We start from the raw sequence: 27,678 nt of genomic DNA, 5'->3' as shown, positions 1-27,678 counted from the left end.
CTATATACCCTGTCTCCTAATTCACAGTCCCTGTTTGCCTTTAAAAGATCCTAATAATCAAAGCAGTCAGCTAACATGGACAGTGCTGCCCTGGAGTTTTCGGGAATAGCCCTCATTTATTTGGGCAGGCCTTTGAACAACTCAAAAAGCCCTTTTACAAACAATGTCTTTAATTCTCCCCACAGGTCATCTTTTTAACAATTCTTATTCTGTCTTTTCATAAGTGCCACCTGAACCCTAGGGCCTAGGCTAATACCTGGAGGAGACTTTTTCTGCCCTTGCTAGGACCCAGAAACACCATAAGATGCTCCTACTTATAGCTCCTTTTTGTATCCCTGTTATAGTAATATATAGAAATATTTAAAAATGTTTAAAAATGTCTAAAAATATTAAAAAGATTTTAAAAGGTTTGAGTTAACTTTCTTGAAACTTAAAGTGTGATATTAAGGACACATTCCCCACTGCCCTGAAGCGTGTGTACCCCATAGATAAGGATTTGAACTTCAATTACTGCCTTAGAAGTGACTTGCTAAGATAACCATTTGTGTGAGTGATGTACTCTCCCTAGATAACCACATGTAGCCCCTCGCCCTGTTTGAGATTAACATGTGTGCATTGATGTAATTCACTGATAGCCACCTGAACTGCTGCGGGTACGAAACAGGCTTTAAAAATGGGTCCTGACCAGCCAACAGGGCTTGCCTGTCCAGACCACCACAAAGGCACGTCCTTTTGTTAGTCCTGCAAGCGAGGCCGCTCCACGCTCCTCTCTCTGCCCAACGACAGAAGAACGGCTAGCACCTCCCAATCAAGATGTGACCAAGCCCTCAGGTGAGGAACGCCAGCCCCCTGCATCCTGACTGGACCAGCCCAGCTGCCGGACCTCAGAGGACAGCACCACCAGGATCCCATCAAGCCTGTAGCAGCAGCATCAGGAATGTTTGTGAGTAATAAAGTGCTGTGTGATTTGCAATTGCATGTTTCATGTGGTGTAATTCCTCCGGCAGTTAATTGAATCATTTTGCATACACTTAAAATTGAAATTAAAGCTTCTGGTCTTTTCGGTCCTAGGTCTGCTCTTGGTCCTGCTTGCGTAGAGTAGTAGCCTCTTCGCTAGCAACTACTTGAATGTCCCAACACCTGCACGGTTAAAGTTTATCTCAAGGGACGCCTTAGATAAACACCCCAGATCCTTTCCAGGGATCTACTTGGGACATTCCCTAATGTAGCCAAATTTTTCAGCCATACTAGCTCTCCAAATCCCTAACCACCAAGTATGTTATAAGCAGCCTAACCGCAATCAGAGACTCTTACGGCCTTAGGAGTAGCAGCCTTAATTACAGCTGTTACAGAATTACTACCACTACCACCAACCAGACCAGGACCACTTCTCAAGTCTATGTTCCTTATTTTCAAGAAGTCCCTCAATCAAACAGTCCCTGCCATAATTAAGCACTTCTTGCTGCAAGCAGCTTAGCTAAAGGAAAAGGCCTCAAAATATATACCATCTCTATTAACGAGCTCCTCTCCTCAGACTTTGGTTTATACTGTTTTATTATTACTCATCTTTAACCATTGCTTGTTACGTTTCATATCCTCCCATTTAGAAGCCTTAAAGCTACAAATGGTCCTCCACATAGGACCACAGACCAACGCTGCTACATCCATCATCCGTGGACCCTTGGTTAGCCCACTTCCGATAGGACCGACTACAGCCCCAAACTACGACCCCTTTCCAGCAGGAAGCAGTCAGACAGACCGTCATCCACTGTCTCCAATGGCAGTTGGGATTTCCTAATCGGAGCGGGGACTGAAACAGTAATTTTTAGGGGTGAAAAAAGACAGGTTTAGGAAATTCTAGAAATTAAGGGGACCATGGAAGAAGCACAGGGCTGCAGAGCAGCAGAAGGTATATCTCCATAGAATAGGGAAGCTGAAAAGCTGCAACAGGTACATTTCCATAGAATGAGGGAATTGGGAACAGCAAAAGGTCTGTATTTACAAAACAAAGGGAAGGAGGGAAGCCCTTCATCCAGGAGGAGAAGAAAGCCCAAAGGGAATAGGAAAACAATAAGGAAGGAGGGGGAGAACCTCACATGGTACAGTAACTCCTGACCTTCCCCAGTCACTGTAATAATCAGTCCAAGCGAATAGTGACCAATCAGAGGGGATATCAAGGCACAAAGACCTACAGCCTTTATAAACTGTGAAAACAGGGACTCTGTGGGACTCTTTGCCCCTCCCCAAGTGGGAGTCTGTGCTATGAAATTCTTTCCCCTTCCCCATGTGGGAATCTGTACTTGTTCTTCAATAAATCTCCACCTTTGCTATACCATCTTCCGTCCGTGAACTCATTCTTCGACTCCGGGGGACAAAGAGTCCAGGAACCAGTCTGTGCAGGGGAACAATACTGTGTGTTCCAGTCCAAAAATTCCATTTCAGTGATTTGCTTCTTCAGTGTCTTATAAATTCTACTGATTAATCTGACAGTTTCAACAGTCATAGATCAGATGGAATTTTGACAAAATTACCACTAACAGAGATCAGAGAACACCAAAAAAAAATGTTTTTTTTACAGACTTTTCCACATAGAATTCCTTCCCACTGTTTGTTGAAATGAATACACTTTTAAGAAAACGGAATAGGCGAAAATATTTTTATATTTCTTATGTAACCATGCAGAGGTACAGAAACAGTTGTAAAAGGAGGTAATGGTGTCCATGTTATAAGAGTTGGAAAGGCTAAAAATATATAAGGAAGAAAATCCATCAGTCATATGATACCATTACATAAATTAAAATAGAGCCTAAAAATGATGTAGGATTTTCTTTTTTTAAACGTGACTTATAACAGATGGGTCTACAGAAGGGGTCAACGAATTACAGCTAAATCTAGGCCCCTGGTGCCGAGCCCTGACTTAGAGAAGAGCAGAAACAAGGTAAAAGAATGGAAGGCAATTACAACTGAATGAAGCACATTGCAGGAAACAACTACACACCCCTAGTTCTGATAGAAACGCAATATTCCACAACTGGCAAATGTCAAAGGTAAGCATCTGTCAAGGTAATACTAAGAGTATCACAATCGTATCAATTTGAGAAGCCTGTGCCAATCAGGCCAATTTTATCGTGAAGAAACAAGCCTGGTCAAACATCTAGTGAGCCATGAATCCGAGTAGGAGCATGACAGCAACCGAGAACTGAATCTCCACATCTGCTCCCAAAATATCTCAGAGAACAGCAAGAATGACTGTAAACCGCCATGATCTACACTTTCAGCAAAACTTAGAGACAAATAAAACCCAACCACACCAAACAGCATGCTGTGGAACGGCTCAGAAGCAACCTAAGTGGCCACTGGCAAACGAATGGATAAAGAAAATGTGGTACATACATACAAGGGAATATTAATCAATTCTAAAAAAGAATGCAATCTTGCCACTTGCTGATGGGGAAAAAGAGACATTTTGGGGGGCTAGCAATCTGAATCTAGTCACTACCCCTTTAATTGTCTGGTCCTACAAGACCTGTTTACTCCCATTTTAGAGAGGCCACAAACCATCCCCAGACGAAGTTACCAGTGCTGGCACCAGGCCAGGCCTTTGGTTGAGGTCTCAAAGCCCCAGCACATGGGGCTCTTTAAGAACTTGCAAAGGGGACTGGAAAACCCCATATTTGGGAGACAAAGGACTGGGAAAGATATTAAAAAAGGACAGCTTCCGTTATGTTTTACACTTGAAACTAATATAATGATGTTTGTCAACTATTCCTCAATTTTTTAAAAATATTTTTTAAGAAGGAAAAAGAAATGAAGTCTATTTCTTCACCCATTAAATCTTGGCTGGCCTTGTGTTAGAAGTGAGGCTGGATGAGTTCCAGGGTTCCCCAGGAGGACTCGCAGCCTCCGCCTCTGCCCTGTTGGCAGTCTTCATGAGCTGCCCGGAGACTGCCATGCTAAGGAGAAGCTGGTCTGCTGCACTGGAGGATGAGAGGCCACGTGGAGAAGACAGATGCCCCAGCCAACAGCCAGCACCAACTGTCAGACACGAGAGTAGAACCATCTTGGCCCTTCAATCCCAGCCAACGCTCCAGCTGACTACCACATGGGTGAGTCCAGGCTAAACCAGCAGAGATCTGTCCAGCAGACCCACAGAATCATGAGAAAATAACTCACTGTTTGGACAACTAAATTTAAGAGTGGTTTGTTATCCAGCAATAAATAACTTGTACCATTGGGTATTATGGAATAAAAATGCATTAACCAGAAAAGGTAGACCAGAAAAAAAAAATCTGGTTACAAATTTTGATAAGATATTCATACATGCAGACACACACACAAAAAGAACTAGATGGACATATACTAATTAATAACAGGGAAATAGAACAAGGTAAATTCTGGGTAGTGAACATATTTTTTCCTTATTTTTTAAAAATATCTTTTACATGCATATAGATGCCTCTGTAGAAATAAAATAATTTTTTAAAATATCGTATTTGTTACAAAGGTCTATAGAGTTTTTTTATTCATCAGACGAAAAGATCAGCTGGGTCCCTGAAGAGCTCAGTAGTATCTAAATTCTTACTATTAATCTCTAATAATACACAAACCTGAATAAGGTCAGTTAATCAGTCTACCTTTAGAGACAGATACAGGCTGAACTGTGTCCTCCTGTCCCCAAAATTCACACACTGAAGCCCTAACCCCCAGGACCTCAGAGTGTGACTGTATTTAGAGACAAGGCCTTAAAAGAGGTAATTAATTTAGTAAAATGAGGCCCTTAGGGAAGGTCCTATCCCACCTGACTGGCGTCCTCATAAGAGGAACTCTGAACACAAAAGCAACACTAGGGGTCTGAGTGCACCAAAGACCCACCATGTGAAGAGGCAGCAAGAGGGTGGCCATCTGCGAAAACCCTGGAACAGACCCTTTCCTGGTGGTCCTCAAAAGAAACCAGCCCTGCCGCACCTCGCTCTTGGACTTCCAGCCACCAGACTGTGAGGAAATAAATTTCTGCTGTTTAGCCACCCACGGCGATATTTTGTTATGGCAGCCCTAGCAGACTACCTAATATACTTGGAAAAGTGACCTAGTGTGTCTTCTAAGCACAGCAAACAAAAACCACAAAAATAGTGTATAAAAGTCCTACTCTAGATTTCTGGCCATTTTTGCCTTTAAAGTAAAATAACAACTATAAACATACACAAAGAGAAACTATATTAAACTTTATTAACCAATGTCACCCCAGTAAATTTAATAAAGAAAAGAAATTATATTAAACTATCTACGTGGATAGGAGGAGGGGCACGCTTTCTGGATGCGCTGCCTCACTTACAATGGAACATGTCTAGTCGCATTCTACTCTTGAGCTGGCACAAGAAATGGGTTTTCTTGTTTTGTTTTGTATTTATTTATGGGCCACTGGCAAAGAACAAAATTACTGGAGAACCAAGAAATAAAAGGCAACATTATTAAGGACTGTGGACGAAAGGGGCCACATGCTGACCTGACAAGCTCAGGGGAGTCCTGCATGGCGGTCTTGCAAACTCAGAGACCTAAAGTCACCACAAAAAAGGGTCTGAAATTAAACTTGAACTAAACGCAGTGATGGTGGGCAGTTACATCCTAGGCCGCTATCTTCACTGACAAGGTCAACCTTTACCTTACTAAGCCTATCTGTCTTTTTGCATCTATGATAACATACCCTTGAAATGTCTGGGTAACTTGTAACTTCCCTTTTTCTGGAGCCCCTGGGGCACAACCAAATGTGGTGGGCGCCAGGACAGAGACCACAAATTCCTTCATTATCATGTTAATTGTTCCTGCACCCACCTAAGTATGTGTCCATCACTTTACTTTTTATCCAATCCCAGGGGTTTCCTCCACTTTGCTTTATCCCACCTCCTTAATCTATCACCAATGAATTTCATGTAACCCACCTAGGTCCCTCCTTTGATTGCAATGTATAAATACAAATGTAACCCGCCATTCTCCGGAGCATTATCTCAATTCGTTGAGGTTCTGCTTCCCGGCATATGTCGACAGTTTGGCTCAAATAAACTCACAAAAATTCTTTACAGGTTTCAGTGTGGTTTTTTTTATGTTAACAGGACTATTGTTTTTTAATCAAATACAAAATATTTCATTCACTTACTTTTAAATTAAAAACATTATTCATAAAAACTACACTCACTATTTCCAATAAACAAACAAAAAATTGAGTGGTTATGGTAAGAGAACAGAGAAGACGGAGAGAGAAGCCCTGGTGTGGTGGTCGAGTCCAGGAGTTGGGGTTTAACATTTATGAGCTGGTTTATTGTAAAGGGAAAAGACTGAACAGGGTAATCATTTCTGAACCAGCCCTCATGGACTCCTGAGGCTTCCTGGGAAATTCTGGGAGGGTGAGGAACAGAAATAAACTTCAGGGCTTGGTGCCCTGGAGCTCAGATCCCAGCAGAGCGACTCAGTTCTTTTTGTTTTCCATTTGAATGTTTGTGCTCTCACTTGAGAGAGGTTTGTGCTGCTAAAAATGTTTGAAACCATTGTATTAAAATGGTCTGTCCCCTACAGCCTAAACATTCAGAAGGAAAGCATTTAAAACTCAGTGAAAAACATAGCTGAACAGATACACTCAAGATGCAGAATGAAGGGCCACGTGATATTTACTTGCTGGAACAACAGGCAGAGACAGTGAGTGGGGACTTGGACAGGACAGGACAGATAGCAGCCTATCTATACTAATAAAAGGGTAATATGCTAATTAGACCGGATAGACCGGACATCTTCCGGACATCCTCTAGACAAAGCTGCGGTGGCTGCGAGGGCTGAGGAGGGCCGGCAGTGGCAGCAGCAGCGGGGTAATGGGGATGGCGCCTTCCCCTGATCGGCCCAGTTGTCTCCCGCAGAGAGAGGCCAGACTGCAGCTTAGCCCCGCTCCCCGCGTAGGACATCCCCTGAGAGCTCTCAGACTGAGAGGGGGCAGGCCGGGCTGAGGGATCCCCCAAGTGCATGAATTTTCATGCACCAGGCCTCTAGTCTATCTATATAAAAGCCTAAGTGACCGTCCAACCATTCAACCAGTAGCTATGATGCACAATGACCACCAGGGGGCAGACGCTCAATGCACAGGCATGGAAACATGGAACAGACTGATGAATCTGAGGGAAGGGCGGAGGGTGGGAAGAGATTAACCAAAGATCTTATATGCATACTAGAGGCCCAGTGCACAGATTCGTGCACTGGTGGGGTCCCTTGGCCTGGCCTGCAGGGATCAGGCCGAAATTGGGTGAGGTCCCTCGGCCTGGCCTGCAGAGATCAGGCCGGTTTTACTCGTCACGAATCCATACACTGGGCCTCCAGTATATGTATAAAAGACTCAGGATTGCCCTAGCTGGTTTGGTTCAGTGAATACAGCATCGGCCTGCAGACTGAAGGGTCCCGGGTTCGATTCCAGTCAAGGGCACATGCTGGGGTTGCGGGCTCGATCCCAATGGGGGGCATGCAGGAGGCAGCCGATCAATGATTCTCTCTCATCATTAACGTTTCTATCTCTCTCTCTCCCTCTCCCTCTCCCTTCCTCTCTGAAATCAATAAAAATATATTTTATAAAAAGGACTCGGGATTGTAAGTCGATAGTAAGCATTGCAAAATGAACCTGAAGTGTGACTTCATGAATCAAAAAGTGAATGAATACAACTTAAGGCATCATTAATAAAACTATAACTTCCAAAATGAAAGCATTCAACAAAATTGCCAAATATATATTTAAAAACCTGATTGTATTACCAATAATCAAGAGTACAAACAGCACTGTTTGGCAAACTTTCGTATGAATCAGACCTGAGTTCCAGTCTTCATTCTCAAGCTTACACAACATACGTAACATAAAAAAATGCAGCTTCCAGACCTTCCACAGAATGAATGAGGGGATTTGGGCAGTGTTGTTGTGAGAGTTAGTGATGCTATGGATAATACCTGGCATAGTGCTGGCACACCATAGGCATCAAGAACAGCTAATGCTTACAGAACATGGTGTGAATTCTGTCTCAACTCATCGTCAGAATAGTTAGAAAACGGAGGATCAAAATACACAAATGCAAGTTATCACAAGAATGGGACTGAAACTGTAACGGGTGAAACAGTCAGCGATGGCAGAGTGCGGCACTAGAAGCACCGCCCTTTACTTCCAGCAGGAACAGAAAAGGGCGGACTCCTGCACAGCCGTCTAGCAGGACGTGCAGAGGACATTCCAAAGTTCATGGACAACGCTCCAGGCCTGTTTGGGAAAGGCAAGGGTTCAAAAAGTGCCTGTGGGTGGAAATGGGAGTGATCAAAGGGGTGACTGGGTATCTCCTTTTCTTTCTTTTTTATTTTTCCCCAATTACTGATTTCCATGAATATCCCTTTGTCAGTCCAAACCAGTATATTCCTGAGAATGCCTGAAGCAGACACTGTGGCCCACTTCACGGCTCACTGCCCAGGGAGGTAGATGGCTCAAGTGTTTCCTAAGATTAATAAAGGAGTGTGAAACAGAAGTAACATTCCTGCAGGTTGGGAGGTCCCAAATCCAGAGCAACTCAGGATGTTCACGGAAATGCCACCACAAACAGAAAAATGAAAGTCAAAACATTTGTCTCTTCTAAGTTCGAAATATGCTACCCTGTGACTGCATTACAACACAAGACCCCCCTACCCCCAATGAAGTGTTTCTGTAAAAAGGCTGATGACAAAGGACACTTACCTAAAATGAGATGAAGTTTGGTTTCTGTCTGGAAGGCATAGTGCAACGTCACCAAAAACGGCGACTGCCTGATGTGCTCCAGGACCTGTCGCTCCGTCCGCGTGTGCTCTGTGGTTTTGGCCTTTTGAACTATTGTTGCCTTTTTCAAAACCTTCATGGCATACAGCTTTCCAGCATCATGACCACTTATTTTACGAACTAGAAATACTTTTCCATAAGCTGAAGAAAAAAAACACACACAACAATTAAAATGCTACACAGGCAAAATGGTAAGTTATTGGAAGTTGAAAGTTACAATGCACGAAAAAGCACGCTTTGAATGAAAAAGTATCCCTAGTACTGTTTCAAATAGTTCTCTGATAGATTTCTTCAATTTTATGCCAAACATGTTTCTAAGTCTAACACTCAGTATTTACATATCTAACCACTGCTGACAAAGTTATGCTTTCACTGTTACTGTTATTCTCTCCTCAATATTTTTAGCTCTAGGAAACTAGCTTTATTATGGTCAATTAACCACAATCCAATTCTGGGACAACTAGGACATTTTATACCTCAGCTAAAACCTCTAGGTTTTGCTACTGAAGTAAATGAATAAAAACAGTTCTTAATGAGGATCACACACACACACACACACACACACACACACACACACGAATCAAGTGCCTCAAGTACTCCTCTACACTCATTTTAAAAGTCTAAAGCCATATAAACTGACATCATATAAACAAGAGAGATCTTCAAGTTTAAGAACAAACATTAAAATATCTTAAATTGCAAGCAATGCTGAAGAAGCCCCTCTACGTCCCTGGGCAGTAATTTACAGTTTACCAGGTCAACCTCACCACGTTTTCCCTAAGTAAGGGCTCAACTGGGCACCTCTCTGAGTGATACCACTCCGCTAGGTGAGGAAATGGGGCCCTATGGGCACTGTGCCTCTTGGGCAGAGCAGGTATCTGCATCTGTTTAGAGAAGGGGGGAGAGGGCCGGAAGAGGTGGGAGGAGGAAGGAGGAAGGGCAGGCAAAAATACCCTGAGAGGGAAGGGGTAGGTCCCCAATTCATCCCTACAAGGTATAATAAATGCTCTTCCCTTTTAAAAATGCACGTATTTCCTGGGATGGTTAAGCCCAATCCCGCTTTTGAAGTTAAACCTTTTAATGAGACCACTCTGGAGCTGGAGTTGTGACCCATACCAGTGCTTCCCAAGCTTTGCCCACACCTCTCCAGTACTGAGCACATAATTCTGTTCCAATCCACCCACTAGATTAAGAGAGCTTTAAAGGAAGGGCTCTTGTACCCTGGATGTTATTCAGTTCAGTGCTTCGGGAAGTATTTAGTACAGACACGTGATCTAGAATGGATCAGTGAATGCAATACTCCTGAGAAGCAGGAAACCATCACTTAAGGACTTGTCTATGCCAGGCTCTGTACAAACATATTCCATGTATAGATTCATGTAATCCTCAGAACAGCCAATGTTGTGCCTTCAGTAATTCCACTTTACAGATGAGCAAATGGGTTCAGAATACTCCAGGGACTGGCCCAAAGACTGGATAAGAAGTGGCAGAACCCACTCAAACGCAGGAAGTGTTAAGCCAGAGACCATGTTCACCATAAATGAATGAAGAAATAATCCCTCACAAATATTAGAAATCAGATTCTCTGGATTGTAATAAAATCAGCACCATGAACACATTCTGGAATACAGAAAAAGTTCACAAAATGTTTGTGTCTCATCTCATTACAAATAAAATAATTACAGATTGAGATTTTAGTAAGTCAGAAGTGAATCAAAAGAGAAAACACAACCCTAACAAATTAACTTGAAGTGTAAAAATGAAAAAGTTCATCTATTCAGAGTATTGAAAGGAAGGCAAAAATCTTTATAATGAAGTGTTTATCTTCCACGGAGCAGCCACTTACAAACTCAGGAGGAAGTCTTCAACAGGTATGGGGCTTTTGTGTGTCCCACATACACAGCACCCAACCTAAATTCCAATCTCCCAGGACTGATGCTCTCCTCTCCCTCTGTAAGACACACTGCCACACACTGAATGCCTGTAACTAGCTCACAGTGCACTTCTGTCCCCATGCGGTTCAGTCATCTGCTTCAAATCAGTCACTGATACTCACTGCCCTACCTGTTTATGCCTGCCGCATACGTCATTCTTATTATAATTTAACTAAATATTACATAACCACTGAAATGTAAATGTGAAAGAGAAAATTGAGGTTGAATACTTTGGATGAACTAGATAAAAGCAAGGTACTTCAAAAGAACTGCTGGAAAGTTAGGTGTGGGTGAAACAACTGTAAAAGGCTTGGGGGGGATTATGAAAATCTAAAAGAATTTTGTACTCAGATTACTTCAAATGTGGCTGGTTCTCACTCCACTTTAAAGAATTCAAAACTTAATTTTAATGGGGTTTATACAAAATAAACCATCGTTTAAGAACCCAGTCCTGAAGAACGAGTGTTGTGCCTACATCCAAAGACTGGCAAGTGAATATGCATTTATCCATTTTAAGTGAAAAGTAGTTATGTTCAAAGTTGTGTTTATATATAACCTTTTAAAACATTTTTCCATTTTACCCAACATTTCTTGATTAACCACAAGTACCAATCATGTCACATGGAAGTTTGCACTAACGAAAGGATCATTCATATTCATCACCGCTGAAATCCATCCCCCTCTCATCCTTCCAGATAACGGCAGTCTTGTTAAAGGTTGACTCAGCCATCAACCATACTCGCTGTGCCTCTCAGCTTGCTTTCCCCCTCAATCTGGCAAACATACCTTTTTGTGCTGTTATCTAAATTGCTGATAAAAATATAACCCTTCCTGTCCAGCAGAATGGCTCAGTTGGTTGAATGTCATCCTGTGCACCGAAAGGTTGCCGGCTCAATTCCTAGTCAGGGCACACTCATGGGTTGCAGGTTCAGTCCCCAGTGGGGGCATGTACGGAAGGCAACTGATCGATGTTTCTCTCATGACGATATTTCTCTCTCTCTCTCTCTCTCTCTCAGCATGTCCTTGGATGAGGATTAAAAATAATAATGATAATTATACTAAAATAACCCTTCCAGCTCAAAACAGTTGATTTCCTATTGCTCTTAAAGAGAATCCCTAATATAACTTAAACTATCTGGCTTCTACCTACCCTCTCTCCACCTTCTCACCATCTCATTGAGGTAATTTCTTCAGCCATCCAGCTTCCCGACTTCCCAGACTAGTAGTACAAGTCCCCTAATTTTATGCTCTCATAACACCATGCATTCTCTCTCACAGAAATTATCAGAAACATTAGTTTTCATGTATTTGCATGATTGCTTCATTATCTAACTTCTACTGGGGTGTAAATTTCACAAAATTATGGACTTGTCTGATTTTACCCCCTTTGTATCATTAGCAAGTAACACTGAAGCTGGCAAATCACGGAAACTCAATGTTGAATGCATGAAAAAACAAAAACCAAAAAACAAGAACAAGCTAACAAATAGGAAAAGGCCAAAGAAACAGCTCCGTAAACATAGAGCCAAATACCCTCTTCTCAGCTGACAATTTTGACACAAAGGTGAGGAAACTAGCAATGCAGATCCACAGTACAGAGCTATTGCTAGCCAATTCTTTCCCTGTAGGGAAGGAACAATATGGTTCCTTGCAATATCTCCTGGTGAAAGTGAACTCAGGAACCCTAGCTGTCCCCATGTTAGAACAGGAAAATAAACTTAACATAGTGACATCCACATATGGCCACTGCTTTCTCATCTGCCACAATTATGTGAGAAGGAATTAGAATGCTTGGCCACATCCCCTTCTCATATATAATTTAACCTGGGGAAAGAGTTCTATCTTTCCACATGCGGTATGTCCTGAGCATTGACAATCAATCCACCTGCCTCCCCTCCGTCTTCCCTTGTAGAATTTCATTCAGTGCAAGACATCAGTGTCAGAAATGAAACCAAACAAGAAATACACCCCTGGAACTTTACATTGCACTTGTCCTGCCCTTGGAAACTGGTATCCTTATTAACAGGCCAGCTGAACATGTATGGAAAGTAATGCTGGAATAGCATATATCAAACCCCTGTAAAACCACCACCCTCGAAAGGATTCTCCACGAAGCAGCTCATCCCAGCGATACTGCCATACAATCAATACTGAGAGTTCAATGGTGAAACTGACCATAACCTGGAACTTCTAAAGACTCATATGAAACATCGGATTAATTAGACCTCAGCAACACTGCTCTCCATCCCAGTGGTTCTCTACAAGCTACCCTGTGTACAGACAGACCAACAGGGAGCACCTTACTGGGACAACAGGAGTAGCCAAGGAAGACTTTACTCAGAAAGACTCTAGTAAATTGAGGTTTAATCTTCTGTGTGACACTTTTTAAAGAGACTACATAAAATAAAATTAGTTTTTTTCAAGAATATCTCCGGATCTTTTGTAAAAAGTGCTGTTCTCATAGTATTTAATGTCCATGCTATAGGAGCCATTTGATAACTGCAGTGCTTATTAAAGTCTCCGTAGACCAGTTTTTTCAAACTGTGGGCCATGACCCAACAGTGGATGATGTTATTAATTTAGTGGTTCCAACCAGCATTTTAAAAACTAAAAGAGAACAGAATATACTAAAAGTGTTTAATGACACTTCTGTCTCCTCTTTATATATATAGTAGAGGTTCAGTGCACAAATTTGTGCATGGGTGGGGTCCCTCTGTCTGGCCGGTGATTGGGGCCAATTGGGCCGCAGGAGGTTGACCGGGGGGAGGGGCCACGGGATGTTGGCTGTGTGAGTGCAATGACCACCAGAGGGCAGCTCCTGCGTTGAGCATCTGTCCCTGGTGGTGAGGGCGCGTCATAGCGACCAGTCGTTCAATCAGTCGGTCGCTTAGGCTTTTATATATATAGATAGATGTATGCACATGTATATGTACATATGAATATGAACAAACCTGAACACATGGGAGGAAAAAAAAAGAGGGCAATATAGGATAATGGCTAAAAATAGACTGGTGCCAGACTGCCTGGGTTTGAATCCTAGATGTGCTATTTAGAAACTGTGTGACCTTGGGCAAAATAGTTAAGGTGACTGTCTCAATTTCCTCATTAGGGACAGTAACAGTTCCTCCATCATTGTTTTTGGGATTAAATAAATTAATATAGACATAATAAGGCCTGGCAGATAATAAACACTATGTAAGTGTCAGTGGAAAAAAGTGTGTGTCTGTATGTCTATACACATACATAAATACACATACTGAGTTGCCATATAAAAATGTACCTATTTCATACAATGAGTAATAATCAGAAAAGCTTGAAAGCCACTGTTCTAGAAGAATTCATATGCCTTTTCTTTAAAATATATATATTATGTAGGCCAAAGAATTTTCCCTTTATATTCACCTCTTCTTAACCTCAGAGTTAAATTTAAGACTCAGTAACAACGACGATCTCATTCCAGGTGTCTACATCTATTTCACTTTCTCTCCTTTTTATCTTTTTAGGTTCCTTTTCCTCCCCTATCTTTGAAAACGCTACTAAATCTCTTTGAAAATGAGTAAATTTCAAAACACAATTAAAATAAAACGTACCTGACTTTGCAAATTATCATACCGAAGCACTAATTCCTAAATTCCTTTACACAACGGATATCTTAATTAGAAACTAAATTCCAAATATTAAAAAAATACCAATTAAACTAAATATTTCAACATAATTTTAAAACAAAAAAAGGAGAATTTGAGTCATTTAATATAACTATTTTTTTAGCCACTGTTTGCTAGGATTTGTAAAACCATAAAAACAAAATTTCTAAGATTAATAAAAGTAAGCTGATTACAATAGATTAATCCTCTAATACAATGGTCAGCAAACTGCGGCTCGAGAGCCACATGCGGCTCGAGAGCCTCGGTCTGCCGCTCTGTTGACTAATGAGTTTGCCTAATGCTTGATTAAGAAAACAGATGCTAAAAGTAAACAAACCAGACATAGTAAACGCATATGAAATCATGGGCAGTAATTTTTGTGAAAGAGACTATGGTAGTCCATTGCTTTAGGCATAAACACATCCTCTAAGATATATAATAATGAAGACTTGGAAATCACATAATAAAAGTATCAGCATTCTAGATTTAATCAGATTTTAGTTTCTAAATTAACCAAGGGCCACTGGACTCATTTGCTTAACTACTTTAATGGTCAAAAATAGCTGTACAGCGGAATCAGGAATACAAATCAGCACGTTATCTCATGAAGAGTAACAGCTTCTAAAAAAGGATTTAGTATGTAAGAAGGTTGAAAATTAAAAAAAAATCGTCACAGGATTAACTATCTATGAATTCAATATTGCATTAGCTTGAATATTCAAAGACTGATTGCATAATAATCTTCTAGATTTACGTAAACGATAGGCCATTTCTTAACCCCAACCTCGAATGACTTGAAAACTAAAGATTCTGGTCCAGCAGGAAAGAAGAAAAAGCCACAAAGGAAATGGTGTCCTACTATGAGGTCCACACTTGGAAATGACCACCCCTGGATCTGATCACCAGAAGATCTTACTAAAGGAAAATACAGGAAAACAAGGAAACAGGGACAACTAAGAAGCACATTCATAAATCATCGTCTGGTTATATCTAACTGAGCTGTTTGCCTAGCTAAGCAGTTATGTCTTAATGGCCAGTGTTAATGACCATCCCTAATAGATGCAAATGGTGCCCTGCCAAGTAACACCTTTACAGGCTGGTGCACCCAGACTGCTTCCAATCGCCACAGCTTTCCTCTTCACAGCCGCACCTGAGAGGTTACAGCCACCATCCCCTACCCCACCCCAGCCAAGCAGCCTGCAGCCAATGGCTAACATGGGCACAAAAGGCTCGCCTCCTCACTCTTGCTCTGAAACTTCCCAGAGGTTCCGGCTGAACCTAGACCCCAGCTGAGACCACATGCCGCTTAGGCTCTTCCCCTGCCCTGATTCCTGTAATAAATCACGTGCCCCACAACCCTGTCCCGGGCTTGGCTTCTAGTGAACAATTCACTAATACACGGAACTGAATTTATACTAGGGAGACAATGTCAACCAACATCATCATATGGAATCACCTTTTGATTATGGCGTAAAACATCACCAACTTTTAACCTCTCTGATTGCCATACACACTGTAGGCTCACACTGAAGCATAGGGTATAGTGGGTATGCACAGATGCAAAATTATAAACACTTTTGAATGACAATTTTGACAATTTAATGAATATATGCTTTTAAAGGCACTATTTTTAATAGGGATACTTCCCAAACACCTAAGAGAATAAAATGACAAATGATGACTAAGTCATCATACTTTTTTAAAACAGTCTTCTACATTTACATAACTCAACCAAAGTTCTTTCCCTCTATCACCAAAAAGTAGCTGTCTTTAAGTTGCCCTAGTCACGGGCAATGTCTAGCACCCTCTAGTGGCAAGTTACCAGGAGAACTAGAATTACGTCTTATTTAATAAATAAAATGTGTGTTTTTTTTAAAGTGTGCAGTAAGAACAAAAACATTGTTTAAAGGGTGCCCTGTCAGGGATGATTTTCATAGAGTCTGGGACCAATGCGTAAAGAGAACATTTCAAAGATGGCCCTCGAGGCTGGGGTGAGCAACCCACCAGACAGTCTACTAGACAAGTATTTCCACAGAACAGCTTGCAAGATCTGCTGTAGATTAGGTGACAAAAAAACAAAACAACCCCTACATGATAAGGAAAAAGTGACCTTCTTACGAGGGCACCAGGGACTGAGGCACAAATGGTTACTGCTCATTAGACATTACAGGAGGCATGGCATTTTGAATTTCTATGTTCTGCCAAGGTTTCATAAACCCAGAAATAATTCTATGTTAAACAGAGACCAGGTTAATACTATTCAACTTGCAATTTTTTATGTAATACATGTATTTTAAATGCTCGCTACTCTATCTCAGTACCAAAAACAATTCTTGCCTCTTGATAAATACATATGAAAGAATGAATTCCAACAGCAATGGGAATGGACTGAGAGGTTTTAAATAGAGAAGTGACATGCACTTAAGAAGGATCTTTAAAAAGATCACTCTGGCTGTCGTGTGGAGAATGGATTAGGAGAGACCAGCCTGAAACATGGAAGATCTTTTGCTGGCTGTTTTTCCCTCCTGCTGGATATATTTTAGGCTAATAAAGTATTTGCTAAGAAATGACATTCACTTGCATAGTAAGCTAATCTGAGACCTTGGTGGTGCATTACATTAGCTCTTTTAGAAACATGGCTTCTTTCCCTCACAGCTGTATAAATAGCTAACGTTTACATCGCGTTTATTATGTGTCAAGCAATCTAAATGCTTTATTATTCATTTTATGTATATTTTAGCATAAGACTGTTAACCCAAAATACAAAAAGGTTAAGAACCTAAAATGTTTGAATAGTTAAGACAAAGAATAAGAAAAAAATACATTTTCATTTGACATGTTATTTTTAAGGTAATTTATAAATCAACTTTAGAAATTATAATAAAACTTCAACATGTTATTTATAAAACATTTTTGTTAGATTTTTATTATTAGAAATATAACTTTAGCCCCCCTGGCCAGTGTGGCTCAGTTGTTGGAGCGTCGTCCTGTACATCAAAAGGTGGCAGGTTTGATTCCCAGTCAGGGCACATACTCACGTTGCAGGCTTGATCCCTGGTCAGGGCACGTGTGGGAGGCAACAGATCGATGTTTCTCTCTCACATTGATGTTTCTCTCTTTTTCTCTCCCTCTCCCTACCTTTCTCTAAGATGAATTTTAAAAAAAGAAAGAAATATGACTAGTTGAAATTACTCCCAGATATGCTAACAGTGATTATATGAAATAACTAATAACCTATCCTTATGAATAATTCCTAAATCATTTTTATTTTTCTAATTTAGGGTACAACTTTATGGAGGAGATCCCTGTACAATAAATAACCACAACTGATAGTTATCTAGCAACTGACAATTCATACCCATTATCTCATTAATCTTGTAACAACACAGTGAGATAGGTATTATTAACTTACGCCAATAGGGATTTAGGCCAGCCGTGGGCAAACTACGGCCCGCGGGCCAGATCCGGCCCGTTCGGCTGTTCTATCCGGCCCACGGAGCCGAAAGAGCTGAGGGTTCTCTTGCTCTCCCCTCCGCTCCTTTACTTTGAATTTATATTAGTTCACACAAACACTCCATCTATGCTTTTGTTCCGGCCCTCCGGTCCAGTTTAAAGAACCCATTGTGGCCCTCGAGTCAAAAAGTTTGCCCACCCCTGATTTAGGCTCACAGAGTTCATTTGATGTTTCAAAGAAGGCAAGTAGGCAATGATAATGTCAAGATTCAAACCTGAGACTTCTAAGTCATCCTCAATACCCAAGAACCTCACAACCAAAACTGGGAGGAGAAACCAACCCTGCTGCCCCTTTACAGTCACATGGCAAATTTTACCTGTTTGTCATAGTGACCAAAGAGCTCCAAAGTATGGATCATGTATGATGAATAAAAAAATTCAAAGACAATACTAAATTCTTTTAGCTGAGACCTTCATGCTCCATTTCATTAAGCATCAGAATTAGTAATAATGCACACAATGGGTATGTTTAAAGATTTCTTCTATACTTAGATGTCTCGAAGAAAGAAAAATGGTCAAAAGAAAGCTGCAGAAATAAAAATAGAATCGTCATTCCCACAAATAAGCCAAAATTTCATCATGAAACAAAAAATTCTAAAAGATGAACCAAAGACATTTCCTGGATGTGGGAGTATCAACCGCAAGAATAATGCTAGAGATAAGAGCATAAATTACATACTTGGTAGACTTATATTTCATACTGTCATGGATATGGGAAGGGGACAGGGCAATAGGGTCGGAAAAATTTACGGGGGTGATCTCAAGTGCTTACCATCTGGAAGAAAAATAGCAAATGTGAAGGAAAATTAAGAGAACCACTCAGTGCTGGGTTTCTTTTTTTTAAAAAAAAAGATTTTTAAAAAATTGATTTTTAGAGACAAGAAGGAAGAGGAGAGAAACAAACATCAATGTGAGAGCAGAAACACCAATGGGCTGCCTCCTGCACGCCCCTACTGGGGATCAAGCCTAAAACCCGGGCATGTGCCCTGACCAGGAATAGAACTGGCAACTTTTCAGTGCCCAGGACCATGTCCAACGAGCTGAGCCACACTGACCAGGGCAGTGCTGCATTTTCTACAAAAAAGCTTCAGTGGCACAATTCAGAGAATGAAGCAATCTGGGCAGGATTTGGACGGGCAGAAAAGAGGAGGAGCGTGAAAATGAGAGAACAAGACAAGGCCGGGCATCAGAGGATGGGAAAGTACACATAATTGTAGGGGAGTAAGGAAAATTAACTGAGCTGGAAAGTAAGCAGAATATGATGGTAACTGGAGAAAAGACAGGAGGAAACAGAGCTAAGCCTGAAAGCAAGGCAAGAATTTGGACTTGAGCCCTGGCCGGTGTGGCTCCATTGGCTGGGCGTCAGCCAGTGCATCAGAAGGTTGCCGGTTCTGTTCCCAGTCAGGGCACATGCCAGGAGTTGTGGGGGTCAATCCCCGGGGTCACTCTCACATTGATGTTTCTCTCTCCCTCTCCCTTCCTCTCTAAAAAAATAAAAATCTTTAAAAAGATTTTGGACTTGCCCTAGCCGGTTTGGCTCAGTGGATAGAGCGTCCCCTCCTGGGTTCAATTCGGGCCAAGAGCATGTACCTTGGTTGCAGACTCCTCTCCAGCCTGGACCCTGGTTGGGGCTCATGCGGGAGGCAACCAATCAATATGTTTCTCTTACATCGATGTTTCTCTCTGTCTTTCCTTCTCTCTTCCACTCTCCCTAAAAATCAATGGAAAAATATCCTCAGGTGAGGATTAACAACAACAACAAAAGATTTTGGACCTGAATAATTAACTGGAAAAAAATGGCACTGTGAGTTCTGAAAACAGGAGAATAGAGCAATAATGTTGAGTTTTAATGCGGCTGTATATTATTTTATAACAGGATATATGTATAAAATACAGGCAGTCCTCGGTTGTGTAGGACTCGACGTATGTCGGTTTCATGGTTACATTGCCATCTCCCATTTATTTGTAAAAACAAAACAAAACAAAACAAAAAAAACAAGTTCCGTCATTTCGACGTATGTACATATGTATGCTTTATGTTTTTTATTATTTATTTACCACAAGTAAAGGTCAGGAATTGTTATCTTTCTTTTAATTTTTTTTTACTGTTTCACTTCATTACTGCTGTGTATGTGTTCCATTTGAGTGACGTAGGTGCTTATATAGGTGGGTTCCGACTTACGGCGAAAATTGCATTACATCGCGCGTAGGAATGGATCTCCAACGTAACCCGAGGACCTACTGTACATAAAATGGAAGAGAAAACTTGCAGGAAGGCAGACCAGTTAAGAGAACACTAAAAACAATGCATATACAAGGTAATATGAGTGATGGCACTAGGGACAGAAAAGAAAAGGTTATTCTAAGCGTCATTCTGATGGAAAAAATTATAGGATTCTGGGGAAAACAAAATAAAAAAGGTCAAAATAGAGAAGAATCTAAAGTTATTTCCAAGTCTCTTGCTTCAGAAACTGATCAACCAATTATTGATAGACCAAAAGAAACAAGATAAATAAATCAATACTCTGAGTAAAAGACAATTATTTTTCATGAATATTACATGCATTTAAGTATCACATCAAGAAGTAAACCTTTTCTGTTCCAATATTTCACAAAGTCTTCAAGATATTGGATGAATAGCATTTTTTCTAGTGTAAAATTTATCAGAAGTGTTTTCAGTTTCACTTCCATAGAAAACCTGACATGACACAAAGACTTCTATTATTCTAAATAGTGCTGTAAAAAAATTATCTTAAAAGGGTAATGAAACTGAAGATTAGTGGTGAAATCTACACTAATAAAAGAGAAACATGCAAATTAACCATCATTCCGCTACGCCCACCAGCCAATCAGAACGAGTATGCAAATTAACCCAACGAAAGATGGCAGTTAATTTGCATACGCAGACAGACAAAATGAAGACTGAAGACAGCATAGAAGGAAGAGGGGGGGAAAGCAGAAAGCGAGGCGGCAGGAGGGAAAGCGCGGGGGGGGGGGGGCGGGGGCCGCGGCTACAGGAGTGAAAGCGCAGGGGGTGGGGGGGGCGGCGGCAGCAGGAGGAAAAGTGCGGGGCAGAGGTGGCGGTGGGAGGGAAAGTGCAGGGGAGGCGGCGCTTGCGGGAGGGAAAGCGCAGGGGGTGGGGGGGCAGCAGCTACGGGAGGGAAAGCGCGGGGGGTGGGGGGGCAGCCACGACAGGAGGAAAAGTGCAGTGCGGCGGAGGGAGGGAAAGCATGGGGCAGCAGAGATGGCGGGAGGGAAAGTGTGGGGTGGGGGGCAGAGGCAGCGGGAGGGAAGGGAAAGCATGGGGCAGCGGTGGGAGGGAAAGCGCGGGGGGCGGGGGTGGGAGGGGTGGCGGTGGCGGGAGGGAAAGCGCAGGGGGCGGAGGGAAGCCCGCTGGAAGCCCTGTTCTTGCAGGAATCTTCCTGCAATGGGCCTCTAGTATTTAAATAAAAATTAATATTTTATTAAATTCATAATAAAAGTTTCCACCTACTCCATTTAGTCATCAAAACTGTGATTTTAAATATAGGAATACCTACAGTAATATTTCATAATCATGCCATCGTCTTTAAGCAAGTATACTGCAGGTGACAAAGAAGAAGAGCAGTATCCATGGCTAACAGTAGACCAATTATATACAGAACAGCAGAGAAGCATAAAATGGAAATACAAAAGTAAATTTTACTGGTAAACTCTTTCCTCACCTTTGAAGAATTACCTTTAAGACCTGTGATCAAACCACTCAAAAAGATGAGGTAGATAATGAGACAGAGCACTAAATGTGTTGAAAGAAAATACACACGAGGTTGGATTTTATAAATTTTATATTAAACTGGCCTATAATATTCCTTCCTCACACTCTCTTTCTCTGTTTCTTGGAATCAAGGTTATACTACTGGCCTCATACAATAAATTGGAGGAAATAATCCAACTTTTTCTGTTCTCTTAGTTTATAGAAGATTAAAATTATCTATGTCTCTAATGTTTGGCAGAACTCATCCTTAAAACTGTATCAAGTGTTTTCCTATTAGGAAGACTTGCTTACTGACCAATTTCTTGAAGAGTTATAGGACTGTTCAGGAATTTTATTCTTTTTTTTTTTTAATCAGTGTGGTAATTTATACATTCAAGATTCATGTGCATGATAAAGTTTGAGGAACACTATCTCAAACATCACTCCTATAATATACAAAATTATGCTACTTTTGTCTAATAATTCAGTTTGCTATTTTTACCACCACAATATCGACATTATGACCATGCTTTCACACAGACAATATTTAGATATTCTTTGCTCATGAATCCTTTCTGCATCTCAGAAACTCTCCTGAGATCACTTTTCTTCTCCTTATAGCTATATCTTTTAGAAAAAATTTTAATGAGGACCTACTGGTAAAAAACACACCCAGCTTTTGTATGTCTGAAAATGTCTATTTTGCTCTCACTTCTGGAAAAGTTTTGCTGGGTATATAATTCTAATTGACAGTAATTTTATCTGGGCATTTTGCAGATATTCTTCCACTCTCCTATGGCTTTCATGGTCACTGTTGAAAAGTTCGTTAATTTAATCATTGCTCCTTCATAAATAAGTCTTCTTCCTGGCTATGTTTAGGGTATCTGTCTGTCTCTGGTGTTCATCAGTTTCTCTATGATGTATCTATATAAGAACTTCTTTAGCCCTGGCTAGTAGCTCAGTTGCTTGGAGCATCATCCCGTACACCAAAAGGTTGTGGGGTCGATTCCCAGTCAGGGCATAAACCTAGATTTCGGATTTGATCCCTGGTTGGGGCACATATGGGATGCAGCCAATGGATGTTTCTCATATCAATTATTTCTCTCTTCCTCTCTCTCCCTAAAATCAATAAAAACATACCGTTGGGTGAGGATTAAAAAAAAGAATTTATTTATACTTGTCTGCTTGTGATTTGCTCTGTTTTTTAAATCTGCAAATTCATATATTCAACCAATCCTAGTGAATTTTCAGCTATTGTCTATTCTTTCTAAATCTTTTATAGATGCCATCTCTTTTTTCTCCATTCTATGTTCTGCATACTTACCTCAAATTCATCTCCCAAATTTCTCTTTCTCTCTAAATATATCTCAGTTGCTAGTAAAAAACGTACTAAGTTTATAATTTAAATTGTTTTTTTCACTTCTGGAAGCTCTCTTGATTCTTTTTCAAATCTGTCTGGTCATTTTTTTAGCATGCCTTTTTCCTTAAAATTACTGTCTAATCTCGAATTTTAAAACCATGTATATCATATTTCACATCTAATAATTCCAATAAGTCCCTGTGGGTCTAATTCTGCTATTTATTGTTTCCACTTCTTTCACTCATGGTGCCTTGCTTCTTCTTCACAGTAAGATCATGTTTGTAAGACTTTCTTTGATACTTCTTCAAGCTAAACTTTAGTGGGGAAGAAAATTGGTCTGCCCCCTAAGGTTCTCTTTCCCCTTCCAGGGAAAGAGACAACAGGCCTGCTAAGGATGGAAAAAGAGAGGTAAAGGCCTGCTTTTCACTTCCACCTGAAGGAAGGGAAAATGAAGTGGCAAGTTCTCCCAGCACAGCAGCACATTCCAGGGGAAGGGCTAAAGAGACACAGTGCAGTTCTGACAAGCTACATGGTGGTGGTGGGGGGGAGCCCCACAGGCGGGGGGCAGTGCAAAATGAAAAAATGGGATGGTTTGTTTAGGAATTATTTAGAATTTTAGAACAGTGAAAGCAGAGCATTAAACCAAACATGGGGCTCTTCTAAATTTAAGGATCTCAGACACCTATGAGGCCCTGACTCTTAAGCAGGAAGAACAGCAGTAGTAAAAATCAGAAGACACAGAAAGTATAAAGCAGAAAATCAGTATCATTTAAAATCCCACCACCCAGGGACAACAACCAGTTATCAGTCTGGTATATATACCAGAGATTTTTTCTTTTACATATGTATACACATGTAGATATTGATATACATAATTTTTTAATATTATGGAAATGGTATATTGTACATTCTCTTCTGTTAACTTTTTTTTGTAACTTACTACATTATGGTAGCTTTTAAAAATGTTAGGTCTTTCAGTCTTATTGCACTAACTAGAGGCCCGGTGCACGAAATTCGTGCACGGGGGGAGGGGTAGCTCAGCCCGGCCTGCACCCTCTCCAATCTGGGACCCCTCAGGGAATGTCCGACTACCGGCAGTCAGACATCCCTCTAGCAATCCAGGACTGCTGGCTCCTAACCGCTCACCTGCCTGCCTGCCTGATCGCTCCTAACCACTCTGCCTGCCTGCCTGATCGCTCCTAACCACCTCTGCCTGCCGACCTGATCACCCCTAACTGCTCCCCTGCCTGTCTGATCGCCCCTAACCGCCTCTGCCTGCCGGCCTGATCACCCCTAACTGCTCCCCTGACCGCCCCTAACTGCTCACCTGCCGCCTGATCGCCCCTAACTGCCCTCCCCTGCCAGCCTTGGTCGCCGCTAACCGGCTCTGCTCCAGCCCCCGCCACTGTGGCTTTGTCCAGAAGGACGTCTGGATGGATGTCCGGAAGACGTCCGATCTAATTAGCATATTACCCTTTTATTAGTATAGATTATAGAATATATAGATCCATGTTCCATTTAACCAAACTCGTATTGTTAGGTTTCTAAAGGGTCTTGAGCTTTTCATTATTCAAAATTATGATCACTGAATATCAATAAAGTTGAGGATTGAATGAGTCAATCAGTATAAAGCATTTAATGGAGTACTTGGCAAATAACAAGTTCTCTATAAATGTTAGTGATTTCTTTAATATTGTCTCCTATGCAAACATTGAATTAATTTACATTCCCAACAGCAGGGTGAAAGAGATTGATTTTTCTAAATCTTGCTAATTCTTTCAAATTCTGTCTTTTGTATTTCTTCTATGAATCATTATTCAGGTTCTTTGACAGTTCTGTTGAATTCCTTATGCTTTTTAAATTTCAGCTGATTTCTATACTGGAAATATCAATCCTTTGTCATAGGAATAAAAAGTACTTTTTTTTTTTTCCCAAAAAGAATTAACTCAAAACTTACCTCCAGTTCCTAGGACTTTCAGGAGCTCAAAATTTTCAATCCCCACCTTCTCTGCATGTCCTGTTAAATTTGCTAAAAAACAAAGAGAAAAAAAGAAATAATTAAAGGGATCAGAAACAGAAGGGGGCCCCACAGGGGCTTCTGAGACACCAGCAATGTTTTATTTCTTGACTTGAGTGGTTAAACCTATGTTCACTTTATAATCAACTAGAGGCCCAGTGCACAAAATTCATGCACTGGGGAGGGAGAGTGGGGTCCCTCAGCCCGGTGTGCCCTCTCACAGTCCAACTGAGAGCAGTCAGAAATCCTTAGCGCTGGCATGGATGTAGGATAGGCTCCCGCCACCACCACTGCACTCGCTCACCAGCCATGAGCCCAGCTTCTGGCTGAGTGGCCCTGCCCCTGTGGGAGCGCACTGACCACCAGGGGGCAGCTCCTGTGTTGAGCATCTGCTCCCTGGTGGTCAGTGCACGTCATAGCGACCGGTCGTTCTGCCATTTGGTCGATTTGCATATTACTCTTTTATTATATAGGATTTTTAAAGTGTACAGCTATGTTTTCTGTAATTTTCTGTATGCTATACATTGCAATAAAACCTTTTTTTGTTGTTGTTAATCCTCACCCAAGGGTGTTTTTTCCATTTCTTTTTAGAGACAGTGGAATGGAGGGAGGGAGCGGGGAAGGAGGGAAAGAGAGAGAAAGAGAGAAAGGGAAACATCAATATGTTGTTCCACTTATTTATGGGTTCATTGGTTGATTCTTCTATGTACCTTGACCAGAGATTGAATCCACAACCTTGGTGTATCGGGATGAGACTCTAACCAACTAAGCTACCTGGCCAGGGCTTATTATTTGTTTTAAGTTACCTTTTCTGTTGTTTGTTTCCATGCTCTTACTTTCCTGACTTTAAAAAGAATCATCTGAATGCTTTTTAGAATTTCATTTGTTTTCACACTGGCATTTTAGCTCTACCACTTTGATTAGTGTAGCTGTTGCTCTAAGGATTATAACATGTTTCTAACTATTCAAAGTCCTCTTATAGTTAATACTATACCATTTTACTAAAAATATAGAAGCCTCACAATCATCCTTTATGGAATAGTTATCCTATATAATAAAATCCTAATATGCAAATCGACCAAACGGCACAATGACCGGTCACTATGACACACACTGACCACCAGGGGGCAGATGCTCAACACAGGAGCTGCCCCTGGTGGTCAGTGCGCTCCCACAGGGGGAGTGCCGCTCAGCCAGAAGGCGGGCTCACGGCTGGCAAGTGCAATGGCAGTGGCGGAAGCCTCTCCCACCTCTGCTGCAGGCGGGTATTAAGGAGCGAGGGGTCCCAGACTGCAAGAGCCCCGGACTGCTAGAGGGATGTCTGACTGCCAGCTTAGGCTCGATGGGGATCGGGCCTAAGTCAGAAGGCAGACATCCCCCAAGGGGTCCCAGACTGTGAGAGGGCGCAGGCCAGGCTGAGGGACCACCCCCGCACCCCCAGTGCAAAAATTTCATGCACCGGGGCTCTAGTATATTATATAGGATGATAACATATTTTATATGTTACACATTGCACAAGACAATGTCACAAGTTTTGCTTATATGATACAATTTATAAAGAAATTAAGAGGAAGGATTGAGACTTTTGCATTTCTGCAGATATTTATCATTTTCTGGTGATCTTTTTCTTTCAAGAATCCAAAATTCCATCTGGTATCACTCTTCCTCAACCTTGAAGAACTTCTTTTGACATTTCTTGCAGTGTAGAAATGTCTGAGTTTTCTTTTATGTGAAAAACTTTTCTTATCCTTCATTTTAAAAAATTTTGAGATATAATTCACATACTATTAAATTAAATTCATTCTTTTAAGGTATATAATCCATTTTTGTGTGTGTGTGTTTGTTTGTTTTTTGTGGGTTTTTTTTTCAGTATATTCACAAGGTTGTGCCATCATCACCACTATCTAATTCTGGAATCATCTTGATACTTGAAGGATATTTCCTTTTAATATAGAATTCTGAATCGACAGGCTTTTTTCTTCTCTTCCAGCACTTTACATAAACATGTTCTTCCATTTACTTTTGGCTTCCATAGTTGCTGAGGTGAAATCATTCATTAAATGGGTCCTTGCTCCTCTGTTTGAAATGTGTTTTTTCTCTTACTGCTTCCAACCTTTGCTCTTTATCTTCGGCTTTCAACACTTTTGCCATACATGACTTGATGTGAACTTCTTTGGGTTCATTGAGTCTGGTATTTATTGAGCATTATTATATCTGTACATTTCTGGTTTTCATCAAACTTGGGAAATGTGCAAAATTTGTTTTCTAACCCATTCTCTCCTCTCCTTCTGAGGTTCCAATTACATATATGTTGTATTGTTTGATATTACCTAAGAGGTCCCTGAGAATCTATATTCATTCCCTCCCCACCCCCAATATATTTTCTCTGTTCTTCAAATTTCTATTGTTCTATCTTCAAGTTCAGTTACTTTTCCTTCTGAACTGTTAAATCCATGCAGTGAATGTTTAATTTCAAATACTGTATTTTTCATTTCTAAAACTTCCATTTGATTCTTTTTTTTTCATTGTTTCTATTTATCTGATTTTTTTTCCATTCACTGAGAGCATGTTGTTTTACTTCACTGAAGATATTTTAATAGCTGCTTTAAAATTCTTGTCTCTTATTGCCAGTATCTCATTCATCCCAGGGTAGGACTCAGTT

At 41.0% G+C, this 27,678-nt stretch overlaps 1 protein-coding gene across 2 annotated transcripts in view; it reads right to left on the bottom strand.

Annotated features, from left to right (window-relative positions):
- Window positions 1-27,678, bottom strand: part of RPS6KA5 (ribosomal protein S6 kinase A5) — a 132,078-nt gene that overhangs the window by 71,019 nt on the left and 33,381 nt on the right. For both annotated transcript variants that reach the window (XM_080645802.1, XM_080645801.1), the window contains exons 2-3: window positions 24,957-25,028; window positions 8,738-8,956 (exon numbers count right to left, since the gene is read on the bottom strand). Coding sequence is in view for 1 of the 2 variants with exons in the window: in XM_080645801.1 (XP_080501927.1) it covers window positions 8,738-8,956; window positions 24,957-25,028 (291 nt within the window). In the remaining variant the exon portion in view is untranslated. The remainder of the gene's footprint in view (window positions 1-8,737; window positions 8,957-24,956; window positions 25,029-27,678) is intronic.

This window comes from Plecotus auritus (assembly GCF_963455305.1).
Source record: "Plecotus auritus genome assembly, chromosome: 1".
NCBI lineage: Eukaryota > Metazoa > Chordata > Mammalia > Chiroptera > Vespertilionidae > Plecotus > Plecotus auritus.
The sequence above is the reverse complement of the archived record's forward strand: the minus strand, read 5'-3'. Positions and strand labels throughout refer to the sequence as shown.